The sequence below is a fragment of the Lipotes vexillifer genome, unplaced genomic scaffold, assembly GCF_000442215.2.
Source record: "Lipotes vexillifer unplaced genomic scaffold, Lipotes_vexillifer_v1.1 scaffold1038, whole genome shotgun sequence".
NCBI lineage: Eukaryota > Metazoa > Chordata > Mammalia > Artiodactyla > Lipotidae > Lipotes > Lipotes vexillifer.
The window spans coordinates 557707-571730 of NW_006780148.1; the positions used below are offsets into that span (position 1 = coordinate 557707).

The 14024-nt window shown below is 44.9% G+C and overlaps 1 protein-coding gene across 2 annotated transcripts; it reads right to left on the reverse strand.

Annotated features, from left to right (window-relative positions):
* Positions 1-884: 884 nt before the first annotated feature.
* Positions 885-13148, reverse strand: GEM (GTP binding protein overexpressed in skeletal muscle). 2 transcript variants are annotated; one of them, XM_007453241.1, is made up of 6 exons: positions 13099-13148; positions 12394-12396; positions 11347-11686; positions 5026-5102; positions 4034-4238; positions 885-2537 (listed from the first exon to the last, which is right to left on the reverse strand). In XM_007453241.1, exons 3-6 carry the CDS (start codon positions 11675-11677, stop codon positions 2260-2262), a joined length of 891 nt encoding a protein of 296 aa, XP_007453303.1. In that variant the 5' UTR covers positions 11678-11686; positions 12394-12396; positions 13099-13148; the 3' UTR covers positions 885-2259. The 2 variants fall into 2 exon arrangements, with proteins under 2 accessions (XP_007453303.1, XP_007453302.1); XM_007453240.1 differs by lacking the exons at positions 12394-12396; positions 13099-13148 and adding an exon at positions 11943-12130.
* Between the last annotated feature and the right edge of the window lie 876 nt (positions 13149-14024).

Below are 14024 nucleotides of genomic sequence, written 5' to 3' on the forward strand. Positions count from 1 at the left end.
TCACAACCTTACAAGGTAGGTATTATTAGCAACCCCACTTGCAGATGAGAAACTAATAGTTAAGAAGCTTTAAACTTTAACTACTCCAAAGACACACATGTTAAATGGCACAGCCAGGATTCATCCCAGGCCCGTATAACCTGAATCTTTACTCTTATCACCTCCCTGTACTGTTTCCTTGACCAATTCAAAGATGCAAAGGGGCTTCCCTGGTGGCGCAGTGGTTGAGAGTCCGCCTGCCGATGCAGGGGACACGGGTTCGTGCCCCGGTCCAGGAAGATCCCACATGCCACGGAGCAGCTGGGCCCGTGAGCCATGGCCGCTAAGCCTGCGCGTCCGGAGCCTGTGCTCCGCAACGGGAGAGGCCACAACAGTGAGAGGCCCACGTACCGAAAAAAAAAAAACAGATGCAAAGTGCAGAGATGGGAACCTTTGCTCCCAACTTGGACAAGGGAGGAGAAAGGGCCAACAAAACAGAGACACCTTGTAAAACTGTGTCGCTTTGGGCAATATGCAAGATCCCTTGATTGTCACTACTAGTGTATGTCTGATTACAAACTCAGAAAGATAGGGAGTTGAGACAGCATGCTGGGGGGTCCAGAGGTGTGAATGGGGAACAGCAGGAAGTCCTACCCTTGAAGCAGAAGGGCTACACAGCACCACTGGAAAGCAGCCACGTGTTAATGTCCAGCTGTAAAAATGTCAGGGAGAATTTGGTTAAAAGCCTTGCCTGGCTAGAGCTCCGGCTGAAAATCACCAGTTTCCTTTTTCTCCCCCCTAATCCTTTATAATTTCCTCTAATGTTTTACTCAAGCTTAGGACCATGAGCCTTTGGGGAGCAAAGCAAAGCCCATCTGTTGAGTCAGGAATTCGCCAGACCAAAGTAAAGGTCAATCTTGCTTTTACTATAACTTGGTATTTACATGACCTCAAATACTTGCTAACTGCATCAGCCGAAAATCACTTTGCATTATTGTGAATCACGTGTCAAAGGAGAGATGTCAGGGATACTCTTTAAAACGGATGATGACTGGGCTGTTGCCAATGAAGAGAAGAAATAAAATAATAGGTATGTTTCTTTATAACGTGCTTGCTCTAGAAGCTACATCAAAATGATCATAATCATCTTGAGTCGGGAGGAAAAACATTTAGGAATGCCTTTTTTTTCAAAGATTTTATTTATTTTATTATAAGACATAGGTAAAAACTTGAATATTCTGAAAAAGATAGAAAATGGTAATAAAATGGGCATTTTTCTTATTAAGAAACATGTTCATAAATATGCTTTATCAAATGTTAAAATGGTTGTTATTTTGCAAAATAATAATAAATAGAGCAGAGCTGTGGCATAAAAGGGTCAACCCAAAATGCTGGAAGTATTTATGTTTTGTGTTTTATAAAACTTCAGACCTTCGATTATATTGAAAAATTTGGTATTTTGCACTCCAGGTTCTCAATAATTTAGATTTTAAAAATATTTTTTATGATGGCCCTATGATTTTAAAAATAATGCAACATAAAATGTGGTTTGACTAAATAGAATTTGATTAAAATAATTTTCCTTTAAATAAAAAATTATAAGACAACAGTAGTAAAGATATAATTTTTGAACCCATTAGTGGTACATGTAGCAGTTCCCAATTCTATAGGCTTCTGGATCCCTGACTGTGGGCACTGAACAAAAATTGTTTACTAAGCTTTAGTTTCCAGCAAGTCCACCGTTTCTTTTCACAGCTTCATGGAGCAATAACAGTGATGATCGTGATGAACCCAGTTCTGCAATCCTAGCTCCACAAATATAAGGTACAGAGAAAGAAGTTCTCCCTCCTTTGAAAAATTCCTTTGATGGCTTTCCTATATTTGTTTATGACCCACTGATCGGCCTCAAATTCACATAACAGAACACCAGGCAAAATTTTAATAATGAAAAATTGTTGTCTAGGCATTATTTTGTAGGCTTCAATTCTCTACTAGCCAAAGGAGAGAAGGAAACACATGTGAACACCAACCATGTCCCCTAATGAGTCTTGGGTGTTCAAGCAGCAAAGGTCAGGCTTTTCCTGTAAATAAATACTGAGTCTTCACAAAGCTCTTTCATTTCTCATGCATTTTGCTGCCCATCAGCCTAGCACGTTAGTTCCCAGCTAACAACAGGGGAAGCCACATCTAACAATACTTAAGAATCCAATCTAATATAGATTATGGGTCCCAATGGCCTTCAGTGATGTCCACTGGGGGACATTGGATGACTCCGGGTGCCTAGAGCACAGAGAGGTCATGGCAGGATTTGGACTTGAGCTTAAATGCCATGTTCTTGTTGTTTTTGGCCACGATCTTGCCCCAGAAGCGCCTGGCTTTCCGGGGGATGCTCTCCCTCCTCTTCTGATAGGCCAGCCGCCGCTCATTTTTCTCCTTGCTGTCCCGCCGGAGGCGGACCTGCCTCACAATGCCTTCAAACAGCTCCTTGACGTTGTGCTGGACAGCTGCAGAGGTCTCGATGAACTTGCAGTCGAACACCACAGCACACGCTCTCCCTTCTGGTGGGGAAAGGAGGGGAGAAGAAAGTCAGGGGGGCTGCAGAATATGACCCTACACACAGAAAGCCAAGCTGGATGAGTCCTAATTTTAAATGGTCCTCTAGGGAACTCTAAGTCAGTCATATATGCGATGGATACAGGAGGCCACTGGGACACATGTCCTCCCAGGGCTTAAATAGAAGGAAAGACTCTCACACGAAGGTTCCTGGAAACAGGAGAGATGGGCTTTAGATCTGGCCCACCAAATTCACTGTGTGAAACTCCAATTTCATCAAATATCAGAATATTAATTAGTCAAAGCCATAGCCTAAATTTATTCCCATAAGGAACTGGGTTGAATATTTTATAAACATTTTTTTAATGTTTACAACAATCTTTAAGAATACATTATCCCTTTCAGATAGGTGATGAGACTGGAGGGGAGAGAGGTGGTCCTTTAAAAACTTGAGGCAGTTCACATAGCCTGTAAGTGACAGGTGTGAATCCAGGCCTGCTTCACTCTCAAGTTCATGTTCTTTACGCTTTCTCCTGAGTCAGTTTCCTGAATTGAAAATAAGAATCTGACTATTTGACTTTCCTCTCTGAAAAACATTTTTTTAAGCTCTGATGAGATATTTTGAAAAAAAGTTGGAGAATTTCACACAGTACAATACAATTATGGCAATCTATCAAAACAAGCTTTTCTGAAAGTCTCATTTTCGAATGTTCTATTGTGTTCAATGACCAGGTGTCCAAGTTTTGGTTTGGAAAAAAATGACTACTGTAGACAGTCATTTCTTAAGAGTAAGACATTCCCAAGCTGGTTGGGTCTATTAAGTATTCAACAGGGTTCTTTTCTCCTGGGTGGAGCCTGGCAATACAGTATTTTATTTTTTTACCATCGTACCAAATCTGTATTAGGCCAATAAAATTTTAAGGGCCCCCAAAGGCACTTGGGTGCCAACTCAACAAACAGGAATTATCCCTGAACCAAGTACGACAAAGGATACGTGACACCATCAGACTGATGCCTTAACTGAAACTTAGGAAGCAAAGGGTAAGGGCTGGGAGGGTGTTTCTAGGGTCTACAGGAACCAGAGGCAACCAGAGTGGAATTCTTAATCTCAGTGAGACTCTCACAGTGCCCCTAAATCAAAGTTCCCGTCCTTCTTGCTTGAAGATGCTACTTTCACTTCCCAGGACTCTTGAGATCTCCCTGGAGAATAGAAAGGACAAGGAGCAAAGGCTGGGGACTGCCAGTAAACCCCTGAGCATGACCTCTTCCCTAAAGGAATTCCAGGGAAAGCCTTGGGGATAGGGAGACTGGAATCCTGCAAGTAGAACAGATGATCTGCTGGGAACATGGGCACCTTAGAGAGTACGCATAAAACTCCATGTGGCATTTTAACAAGTCCCTGGTTCCAGCTTCATGAAAGAGGAAGGAAAGAACAACTGTTGGAAGGAAAATGCAGGTGACCCAGAGACAGTTTCTACGGTATTGGCACCACTCCTCTCACCTGATACAGACACTTCCCGGCACCGCACCAGGTCACTTTTATTGCCAACCAGAATTATAGGAATGTCCTCTGTCTGCCGGGCCCTGCGGAGCTGGATTCGAAGTTCAGATGCCTTCTCAAAGCTGGCTCGGTCCGTGATGGAGTAGACAATCAGGTAGGCATCCCCGACTTGCATGCAGTGGTCTTGGAGCCACTCATTCTCCCCCTGATGAAATGAGATCTCCCATGAGCTCAGACTTGCCTGGTAAATGAGGTGTTAGTTTGAAAGAGACAATGTGTTTATCCTAAAGTACCCTTGCTGATATGAGAAAGGAAGAAAACTTATTCCAACTCTCCAAAAGGCATCAGTCTTCCATGCCTACAAGATGTCTGTGGCTGTAAAGACTCCTAGCTCAGAGAGCACTGATGCCAAAAAGTTTTACTTTATGATTCCTCCTACAGCTTGAGTTGATAAATTATACAAACAGTCTGCCAAACAATATTTCCAATTTTATTTAAGCTACCAAAAATTAGTCTTTCCTGGCTTCCATAAAACTCTTTTGCCCCTAAGTGATAAAATTAAGAATCCTTTTGTTAGCATAGGAGGGTTCTTAATAAACAGAAGGTCTAGCAAATAGGCTCAGAAACCCCAAACCTTTAAAAAGCAAATGTTGAAAACTAGTAGTGAGAGTGTCAGCTTCATATAATATGTTTTTATGTAGTTTAAAATTATCATCCATACTTACTGGCACTTTCCCTAAAACAAATACACTTTTTTGTATTCTTGAATAGAACTAAGGGCAAATCACTGCAACTTGCTTGTTATTCAAAGCTCATTTATGAACAACTTGTTCCTTAGAACAGTTTCATTCTTCAGAAGTAAACGCTTTTAATCAAGAAAATGAGTCCACCTCATCTGGAACATCAAAAAGGGCAATGTCACCCTTGCCCCAAACAGCCTGTTGGAAGGCAGGCCCTGAAGGAATTTACAGAGAGCTACAGACTCTGCATACCTTATTTTCCCACATGTCCAGGAGTATAATTGTTGCACTTTCCCCATCAACAATCAGTGTTCGCTCATATGTATCTTCTGGAAAAGAAAGAACAGTGATCCTGGAGGCAGGCAAATAGGCAACACTTTTCTGTAAAAGGGTGTAGAAAATTATGCCAGAAAATAAACTTAACTAAATATGCAACTAATTATGTAAATATACAGAGTAAACTGTGTAAATATTCACACAGGCAAATTATTTTTTTAATCACCTTCAACAACATTCTACATATATTCCTCCAGCATTCTGCTTAGTAATAAGCAGAACACCTACATCTTCTGAACGTGTATCACTAAATGCTTGAAATGAAAGGCATTTGTTTTCATCATTTCTATACCTTTTATATAGTAAAGCCATTCAGGAGAATAAACTCACTTTACTGCTTTTGACTCAGAGTCCATGGACGGTGCCGTGAGAAACACTAACGGCCCAGCAGAACTGTAAACCCAGCTCATAAGCCTTCTATGGAAAAACCCGCTGCACCTTTCAGTGGGGTGATTACTGAACATTCACTGGCCATTTCAGGAGCTCTCATCTCAGAGACATTTCTCCTCTTTTGAGATGTGCAAGAAAAAAATCTTGAAACTATCCCTGCTTTTGCGAAGTTTTCTTGGTTAAAAAAAATTACAGTTCCCTAGGAATAAACAGCCTTGTTTTTCCATCTTAAGTAGAACAGAAGTGCAGTCTCCAGCTCTATTTAGTAATGGAAACCTTCCTCCCTGCACTTGAGCCCAGATGGAACGCAAGCGAAGGGTGAATGTAGTACAAAGGGCCAGAGCAGCTCCATCCCAGAAAAATCAGTGGGAGTGGGGAGAGGGGGGATTAACTGAGTTAACTGGGATTTTTGCAAGAGAGATTCCCATCAATTCCATACAACTGAACTCATACCCACTCTGTTTTCACAATGAGGTTTCCTGTTTTGAATTTTATCATTTGAGAATTATGATCTTCATAATGATTTTTTGCCATTTTTCTTGCTGTTCCTTTTGCCTGGAATCTGTTCTCTCAAATATCAAAAGGCTTGTTCCCTTCTCTCTTTCTGGGGGATGTGTTCCCTGACCATCTATTTAGAATTCCATCGCCTCTCTGCTACCAATAATCCTTACTCCCTTCCTTGTTTCATTTTTCTTCATTGTGCTGACTGCCATCTAACATGAATCCATTTAACTTACTTATTTTATTATTTTCTGTCCCTCTCGTCTTCCAGAATGTTAAGGCAGAGACTTGCATCTATGCTGCTTACTGCTATTTCGCCCAGCACCCAGGACAGCGCCTGGTAGATTGCAGGTGCTCAGTAAATACTTATCAAATGAATGAATAAATGATAAATATAGCATTCTGGCTTGTGAGCACAAGCAAACCTGAATTCAAATCTGGGTGCCATCTCTTATTAACTGTTTGGCTCAGGACTGCTTACTTAAGTTCTCTGAGCCTCAGTTTCTTCATCTGTGAAATGGGATTGATAACAGTATCCACACCTCAGGGCTGTGACAATTACATATATTAAGCCTGGGCACAAAGTAGGAATGCAATAAATATTAACTGCTATCATCACTTCTTCAGATGGAGGAAGTTGGCTCCTGCCATACTTGCCATTCCCTACTATAGGTAAATCCTAGCTTAAGAGCCCTGCATTGTAGGAACCAGGGCATTTCCTGTTTCATAATAGTGAGGGGTTTATAAAAAGCAATGCTCCTGGTTCAATGTTTCTTCCTCTAAGAATTAGAATCAGGAGAGGGAAAGAAAAGAAAATATGGACAAATGAGAATAAAATTAGCCAGGAATGGCTCTGTCTATCTATCAGTTTTCCCATCTCTTTAGGTGTCATTCTTCTAAATGATGTTAACAGTTTCCCACTGGGGGATTTTAAATCTATTATTCCCATCATGTTTGCCATCCACAATATGTATCATGAATGGGATCACAGTGAAATGCCTAATTTGGCTTACTGGAGAGTAGAGCCTCATGACCTCAACAGGCAAATTTACACAACCAAGTGCAAATCATCAAAGCTTGAGCAGCACAGATGGGGGTAGGGGGCGGGGGAGCTGACTGCCCCTTACCACCTCAGAGTTTTTCTCTTTTCTCTGAAAGACCTCCCTGCACTCAGAAAACTCAAAAAAGCACTTTCTCTGCCCTCAGCTCATCACTCACCACGCAACAGTAGGCACAAGAGATTCATTTGAATCTTTAGTAGTTCGGACAGAAACATACTGTATCCCAATAGCTAAGGGGAAAAGCAAACTCAAACTTTCTCTTGGTTTACGAGGTACCAGAAGAAGTCTAGAGAAAAAGTGGACTAAAGATTCCAGCTGCAAAAGTAAGGCCAAACTGCTTTGCTGTTCTGGAAAGTTCCTGATAGGATCATTCTGACTGGACTTACCTCTGCCTGAAAGTCATTGTGCCGGAAACCCAAAAGCCTAAAGCAATACACCTCCGCCCTGCTTTGTGCATATGCCCTGCACCTGGGCTTATGTATCACCTCTGGCCACATGCCCCAAGGATTTCTCACTCAAAGCATCCTGCTTGAGAGCCTTCTGCGACCAGGAGAGGACCTGCTTGCCACCAAAGCTCTATTTTCTCTTCTTCTCTTAGTCCCCACCTTTCAGCCTTTTCAAGGGTTAACTGGGTGAGAAGAGGGGAAATAAAAGAATATAAAATTCTAGAAGAGTCCTTTGAAATTTGCTCTGGGTTAAGGTGTATGGAGAAAGGGTTAAGGCCTATTGGCTTATAAGGCTTTTCAGTAACCTGGTCTGGGGAGTCCTCATTTTTCCGGTCCTCTCCATGAAAGCCTGGGGTGTGTACTCACACCCTGCGTAGCAAGAGAGATCATCCTGAGGTGTGGGATGGAGTTTGTTATCTGCAGCCATCTTCCCTGGACTAGCGCACCTCGACTTGTCTGTCTGCATCTGACCCCCACTGTGCTTGGAGGACCATCCTGCTCGAGACTGGCTCAAGCGCTGTGTGTGAAACTGCCCAAGAGTTCTCTTACCCGCTGGAACCGGCTAAGGCAGCCCCTCGAAAGTTCTGAGGCTGCAGCACCCCTCTCCCCTCAAAACTCTCAACTGCTTTCAGCTTTCAGAGTGCAGAGGATCCCAAGGAACCCTAAAGGAACTCCTGCTTAGGAATACTGGCCTATCCCCTAGTGGCTCACGTCTCCTCTGCACATATCACGGGGCCCCAGCCAAGAGGGACCAAAGTGGATGAGGACTTCAAGCAATGAAAGGTCCAGTTGCGGAAGATAAGCCCAAGGAAAGGAAACAACAGATTCAGAATCAGCTCTAACTAATGTTCGTTCACTCGGTACTTACTATGTGCCAGGCACTATCACCTGTTATCCTCTTAATACCCTTTGAAGTAGTTATTGTCTCTATTTTACTAACAAGGAAGCTTAAGGAGGGTAAGTGTCTTGTCCCCAGGGCACCTAGCTAAGTCAGTGTCAAAACTGGGGTCTGAACTCACATCATCAGGCTGCGAGTCCGGGGCTCTCTCCTGTACTCCCTGTGCACACGTGCAATGCCTTCCACCTACCTCAGGGCTTCCAAAACCTAGTGGTCTTTAGGGTCCAGCTCAGAGACCACCACTTCCATGAACCTTTTTCTGATTTTCACAGCCAGAAATAATATTTATTTTCTCCTCTGAATTCCCACAGCACTGCCCTTGTACCTCTTTGAAGACACTTATCACATCCTATCAATTTATAGCTGATCTCTACTGCATATACTGTAAGCATCTTTAAGGAAGAAGCCCCATGACTCTTTGTATGTCCTCAGGGTGTCACATCAAGCTCCACGGTATAGGTTCAGTAACTGTTTAGGGGTGAATGGATGGATGGATGGATGAATGAATGAACGGCATTAAGCGTGCACAGAGAGTCATAAGATTATTGCAATATAATCTTAACAACATCCATCTTTATTTGGAGAAATGAGGATGAGAGTATTGTGTAGTTTTTTTCTTATGGTTAATGCTGAAAAAAGAACAATGCAGTGAAATGCCGTGGAAAATCCTCTCTTTGGGAAACATAAAAGCCAACTAGTGATTCCAATAGCCACCTATACGTAAGGGCTGTAACCCTAGACAGTATAAATTTAGTTACTCAAATAGGACACGTTAGGTAGGATGAGTCAGCTGAGAAGCTTCTTTTTGTCCAAGATTCCCTCTTTGAGGAGATAAGGAAAGGATTCTCTCTACCAACTGCCCCCTGTCCCTATTAAACAAAGAAGCTTCCCAGATACCGGAGCCTGCCTTCTCAAGTTTCAGGGATGGGTCAATCTTCTTAATACTCTATGCCTATGGGGATACCACCCTCTGGATAGATACCACTGCACTCTAATAGACAAACATTTTTGAAAGTCTGTTATCCACTAACTGTTTCAATTCCTCCCTCCTAAAGAAACAAAAACTCTTGGTTGGTCTCTCCTTTATATCAGTCTCCAAAGCACTTTATTGTCACTTAAGGTATTCATATAGTTTTATCCTGCTCTGAATTATAGCCACTGACACCCTCCTTCCTAAGAGGGTATGTATGGTGTACCTCGTTCATCACTGGGTACCCCAGAGCCTAGCATGGAGCCAGGCATGTGGTCAGTACCCAGCCCAACGTGCTACAGTATGTAACAGCATTTGGATGCTAAATCCAGGGGCTGCCAAGTACAGCCAAAGAACACAGGATTTAGGTTCAACCACAACTAGTTTTGAATCCTGTCCAGACCACGGACTAGCTTTTTCAACCTGGAAAAGTCACTTGACTTCATAAGCTTCCATTTCTTCACCTGTAAAATAGGAATATTAATACCAAATTGGTTCGATTTTCATAAGTATTATCAAAATACTTGCGGGAAGTACTTAGCACAGTGCCTGGCACATAGCAAGTCCCCTATCAATGACAGAAGGAGAACACCACCAAACTAACATTATAAAATCCTGAGTTCTAATTCCAGCTGTCCCAGTGGGTGATTCTAGCAAAGTCCCTAAGACTCAGTTTACTCACATGAGTACAGGAATAATGTCAGGACCAAAATAAACAGTAGCAAATATAAGGCTCCCAATAAAGTGCATGTCCCACTGCAAATGCGCATTCTAGATGGTAGTTCCTCCTCCCTTTCTCCTATAGTGACACTCACCCACAGGCTTTTACATAAAAAGAGAGACTGACCCTCTTTCTCCCTTGAAATACGGTTTAGCTATCGTCCCTGAGATTTCAGGAGTGAGGAGAGAAATCAGTGTTCCATCAATGAGTCATCATTTAAAGCCAGTTCGGAACTGCCTCATGAAGCAGTGAACTCCCGGACAATGGAAGAATAAACGTTTAGTAGAAATGGGCTGACAGTAGTGAGGAAGGAGTAGGATTTCTATGCCTGAAGTAGACGGCAGAACCGAGTCATCACTAAGACATCTTCCTACTCCGGAAGTGTGTGATTCAGCTGTGAGCTGCAACTGAGCATAGAGATAGACCATGCCACTGGGACAAGAACTGGAAGGCTCTTCCTTCATTTCTGCAGCTGCAAACAGGGACACACAGCGACCCTGGCATTGTCTAAGATGGGAGCCGTGGCTGAAAGACACTGTATGAAAACCATCGACTATTAGGATCCTCATCTTACTTCCCAGAATGTAGTGCTATGCTTTACACGTATTTGAGGAATATGTGAATTTTTGAGACTGTGTCACCTCAAATTAGTTTTGGAAATCAAGGCTTAAATAATAAATATTTTAAATGAGATTGTACAGGGAAAGTTGTCTTGAAAAACTGTGACTCTATACAAATATATGTATCATCATTGTTGTATTTCACTATTTTTTAAAATGTGCTATTTAAAATACAGATTTTAAATGATTTTATACCCTCAAAAGCCTCTAATATTGCAATAAACAAACTAGTGAATTCATCCTAACAGTTTTTCAAATCGGTTTGGTTTTAGGTGTCACCATGGAGAAAGGCTGTGTCTACACTCAGTTCTTGAAAGGTCCAGGTCAGAAATGGCAATAGCCAGAGGTGGGATCCTGACCCTCTGGCTCTGCCCTCTATAATCTGTCTCCCCAGTCCCTTTAGAGCTGGAATCTAAGAAATTCCCTTTCTGGCCCAGGCTCTATCTACGAGCATTTTCATTTGCTTGTCCCAGGAGCTTATGCCAGTGCTTTTGTGGGGACTCAGCTCCCGAGCCAGAGCCAAGAATGCATAATCGCAGTTTCCAACTCTGCAGATAAATGACCCACCTACTTGCTCTTTCTCCTGGACCACTGCTGACCACAGAAGCCCGCTGGGGCTGGTCCACCTACCTCCCAGCATTTCGCAGTCACTGTCCATGCTGTCATGCACGCCTGCAAAGATGCTGGCCAGAGTGGACTTGCCCACCCCCTGCTCCCCTATGAGAACCACCCGGTAGTAGGTGTTCCCCGACTCGGAGGAGATGACTGAGTCCGTGGAGTCGGAGGACCAGCTCCGGCGGCAGTGGTCCTCGGGGGTAGCAGAGTGACGGTTGCGCTGGCTGTACTGGTGGGGCTCTTTCTGGACCATCAAATGCCTGCCATCGGCTGGGATGCTCCAGCGCTGCTGCTGCGGCTGCATGCCCACAGTGCCCTGGCGCATGGTGACATTATTCAGAGTCATCGTTGGGTCCTAGAGAGCAAAGCAGCCAAGGTGTTAGCATTAGGAAACATGAGTGAGAGCTCAGGGGGCTTAAACACAGTCATCAGTGATGTTTTATGAAATGAGGTGAGACCTAAGTAACCCTAACACAAGGAACACCAATGAAGCAGTCAACAGGCTTTCAACCGAACACACACACACACACACACACACACACACACACACACACACACACTCTGTCACCAGCTCCTTAGGCAGACTGTTACTTGCAAAGAGGCAAAAATACCATTAATATCCCCCACTGCCCTGGGGCTTCCTCCATCTTCAAGGAAGCCTGGGGATTCCCCACTCAGAGCTGGCACAGAGGCAGCCAGTAGGAACCAACAGCCTCCAGAGATGGCTTGAAAAGCAACAAGTTAATGCAGCTGGGGACAGGCTGGCCAGATTAGCTGCTCTTGTCTAAACATGGCTCTTAATTGCACCAGCATCCAGTGGGCCTCAGTGGGAAACACGTGACAATGACATCACTCCCCCTGGCTGGACTGGACAAGCGATTATTGGAACTTCCATGTTTAGTAAAGTTGCCCGGATGCTCCCCAGCTGCCTGAATTAGCTATTATTTGAGGGGCAGGGAAGAATTTGTTTGAGGTTTATGCCTCAGCTCTGCCCTCCTGTCCACGGATATCACATTTAAAACATCCCAGCCCCATGCCTTGTCCTTCTGGCAAGGAAACAACCCGCTCAGGTTCAGACCTGTCAAATTCGCAGAGAAAATGCTTCACTCTTATTAAACCATGTCCGCTTCAAGAGTTCTTGAATTCAACTCAGATTCCCACCTTTCTGAAGCAAATCAGGTCAAAGGCTCTCCCCAAAGACATTCAACAACTTCGCTACAACTTTCCCTTTCCCAAGGGAAAGCTGCACGGAGGTCCCCCTTGCACGGAGGTCTGTACTCCCAGGGTCCTTGAGATAAAGTCGAAGCATTCTTATTTGAATCAGCAAGATCCACTCGGGAGAGCGAGAAATGCACAGACACTCCCCTTCCCACGCTCACCCCCACCCTCCACACCCCAACCCGTCGATGACCCTAAGCACGACCCTGACCGCGATGATCAGCCGGGTTTTTTAATCTCACGAGCAGCGCCCCCGTTGGCCGACTTGAATTCAAACAACCAGAGCCTGACGGCTGCCCTCTGACCACAGCCTGTAGGAGGAGGTGGCCCTCTTCCTGAACTGAAGCAAGGAACCTGCTGATGACAGATGGCATCCTTTGCACCTTAAACTTTGCCCCCGACCTGGAAAACCACAGTGCGGACAGCACGTTCCGAAGGCTCTTTTCTCAACTTAGAAAGTTCTGCGGGCTGGGAACGCCCACCCCTTCCCCAACCAGCCCCCCACCCCTCTCCAAAGTCGGGAGAGCCCCCGCGGGCCGCCTGGCTTACTTGGGCGTCCGAGGGTCGGTGAGCGCTGTGATGCTGGGGCCGCCGAGCGCAGGGTGCTCGCGCGTTGCCGCCGTCTGTGCCTCCGCCGGAGCCCGCCGCACGCAGCCGCGGCGGCCCCGCGGTTTATACCGGCCCGGCTGACCCGCGCCGGGGCTTTTCCGTGACGTCAGCGCCCCCGCCGGGAGGGGCCGGCTGTGCAGCAAACCCGGACTTGCAGCCACTTCACTGAATCAGTTACTCGCCATCATGTGACCCCACTCTCCCCTTTTAAAAAATAACGACAGTTCAGTCCCAGGCTCCTTTATTTTGTTTTGTTTTGTTTTATTTTATTTTTACCAGGTGGACACAGGAAGGTGAGAAAATACACTAAGTGCCACATAATCACGCTTCCCAGGAAAACACTTGCGAGCTGTCCGGATAAAGGATGGAGGAAGAGGCAGGTTTGAATTGGAAACCCAGTTTCGCCAGAAAACAAAACGGATCAGCCGGGCGAGCGTGGAGATTTAGCCCTTCAGATGGGGCTGCAGCCACCTTGAGCGGTCACGGCTTGTGTTAGACGCATCTTCTGCAAGGAAAACAGCCTCTTCTGCTCCTTTTCCTTTCTCCCTGGAAGAGAGATGGAGGGGAGCCCCACACTGCTCTGTTTCCCTTCTCTGACAGGGACCCAGAGAGAAGGGGCCAGAGGAAGTTGAGGAAAGGGGACAAGACCTTGAAAAGGTCTTGAAAAATAACCTAATTAAGGATCCAAGCAGATTGTGCTAAATGTTGCTGGCGCTCCCACTCTGGACCGGGATGCTGAGGCTCCTCAATCAGGGAATTTAATCAGCGTCGCGTTCAGCAGCATCTCTGTGCCAGGCTCCCTGGCATGGCTGGGCCTGGTCTTGGAGCCAGTTCTCCAGCCATGGGAGGAGCCCTGAGCCAGAACT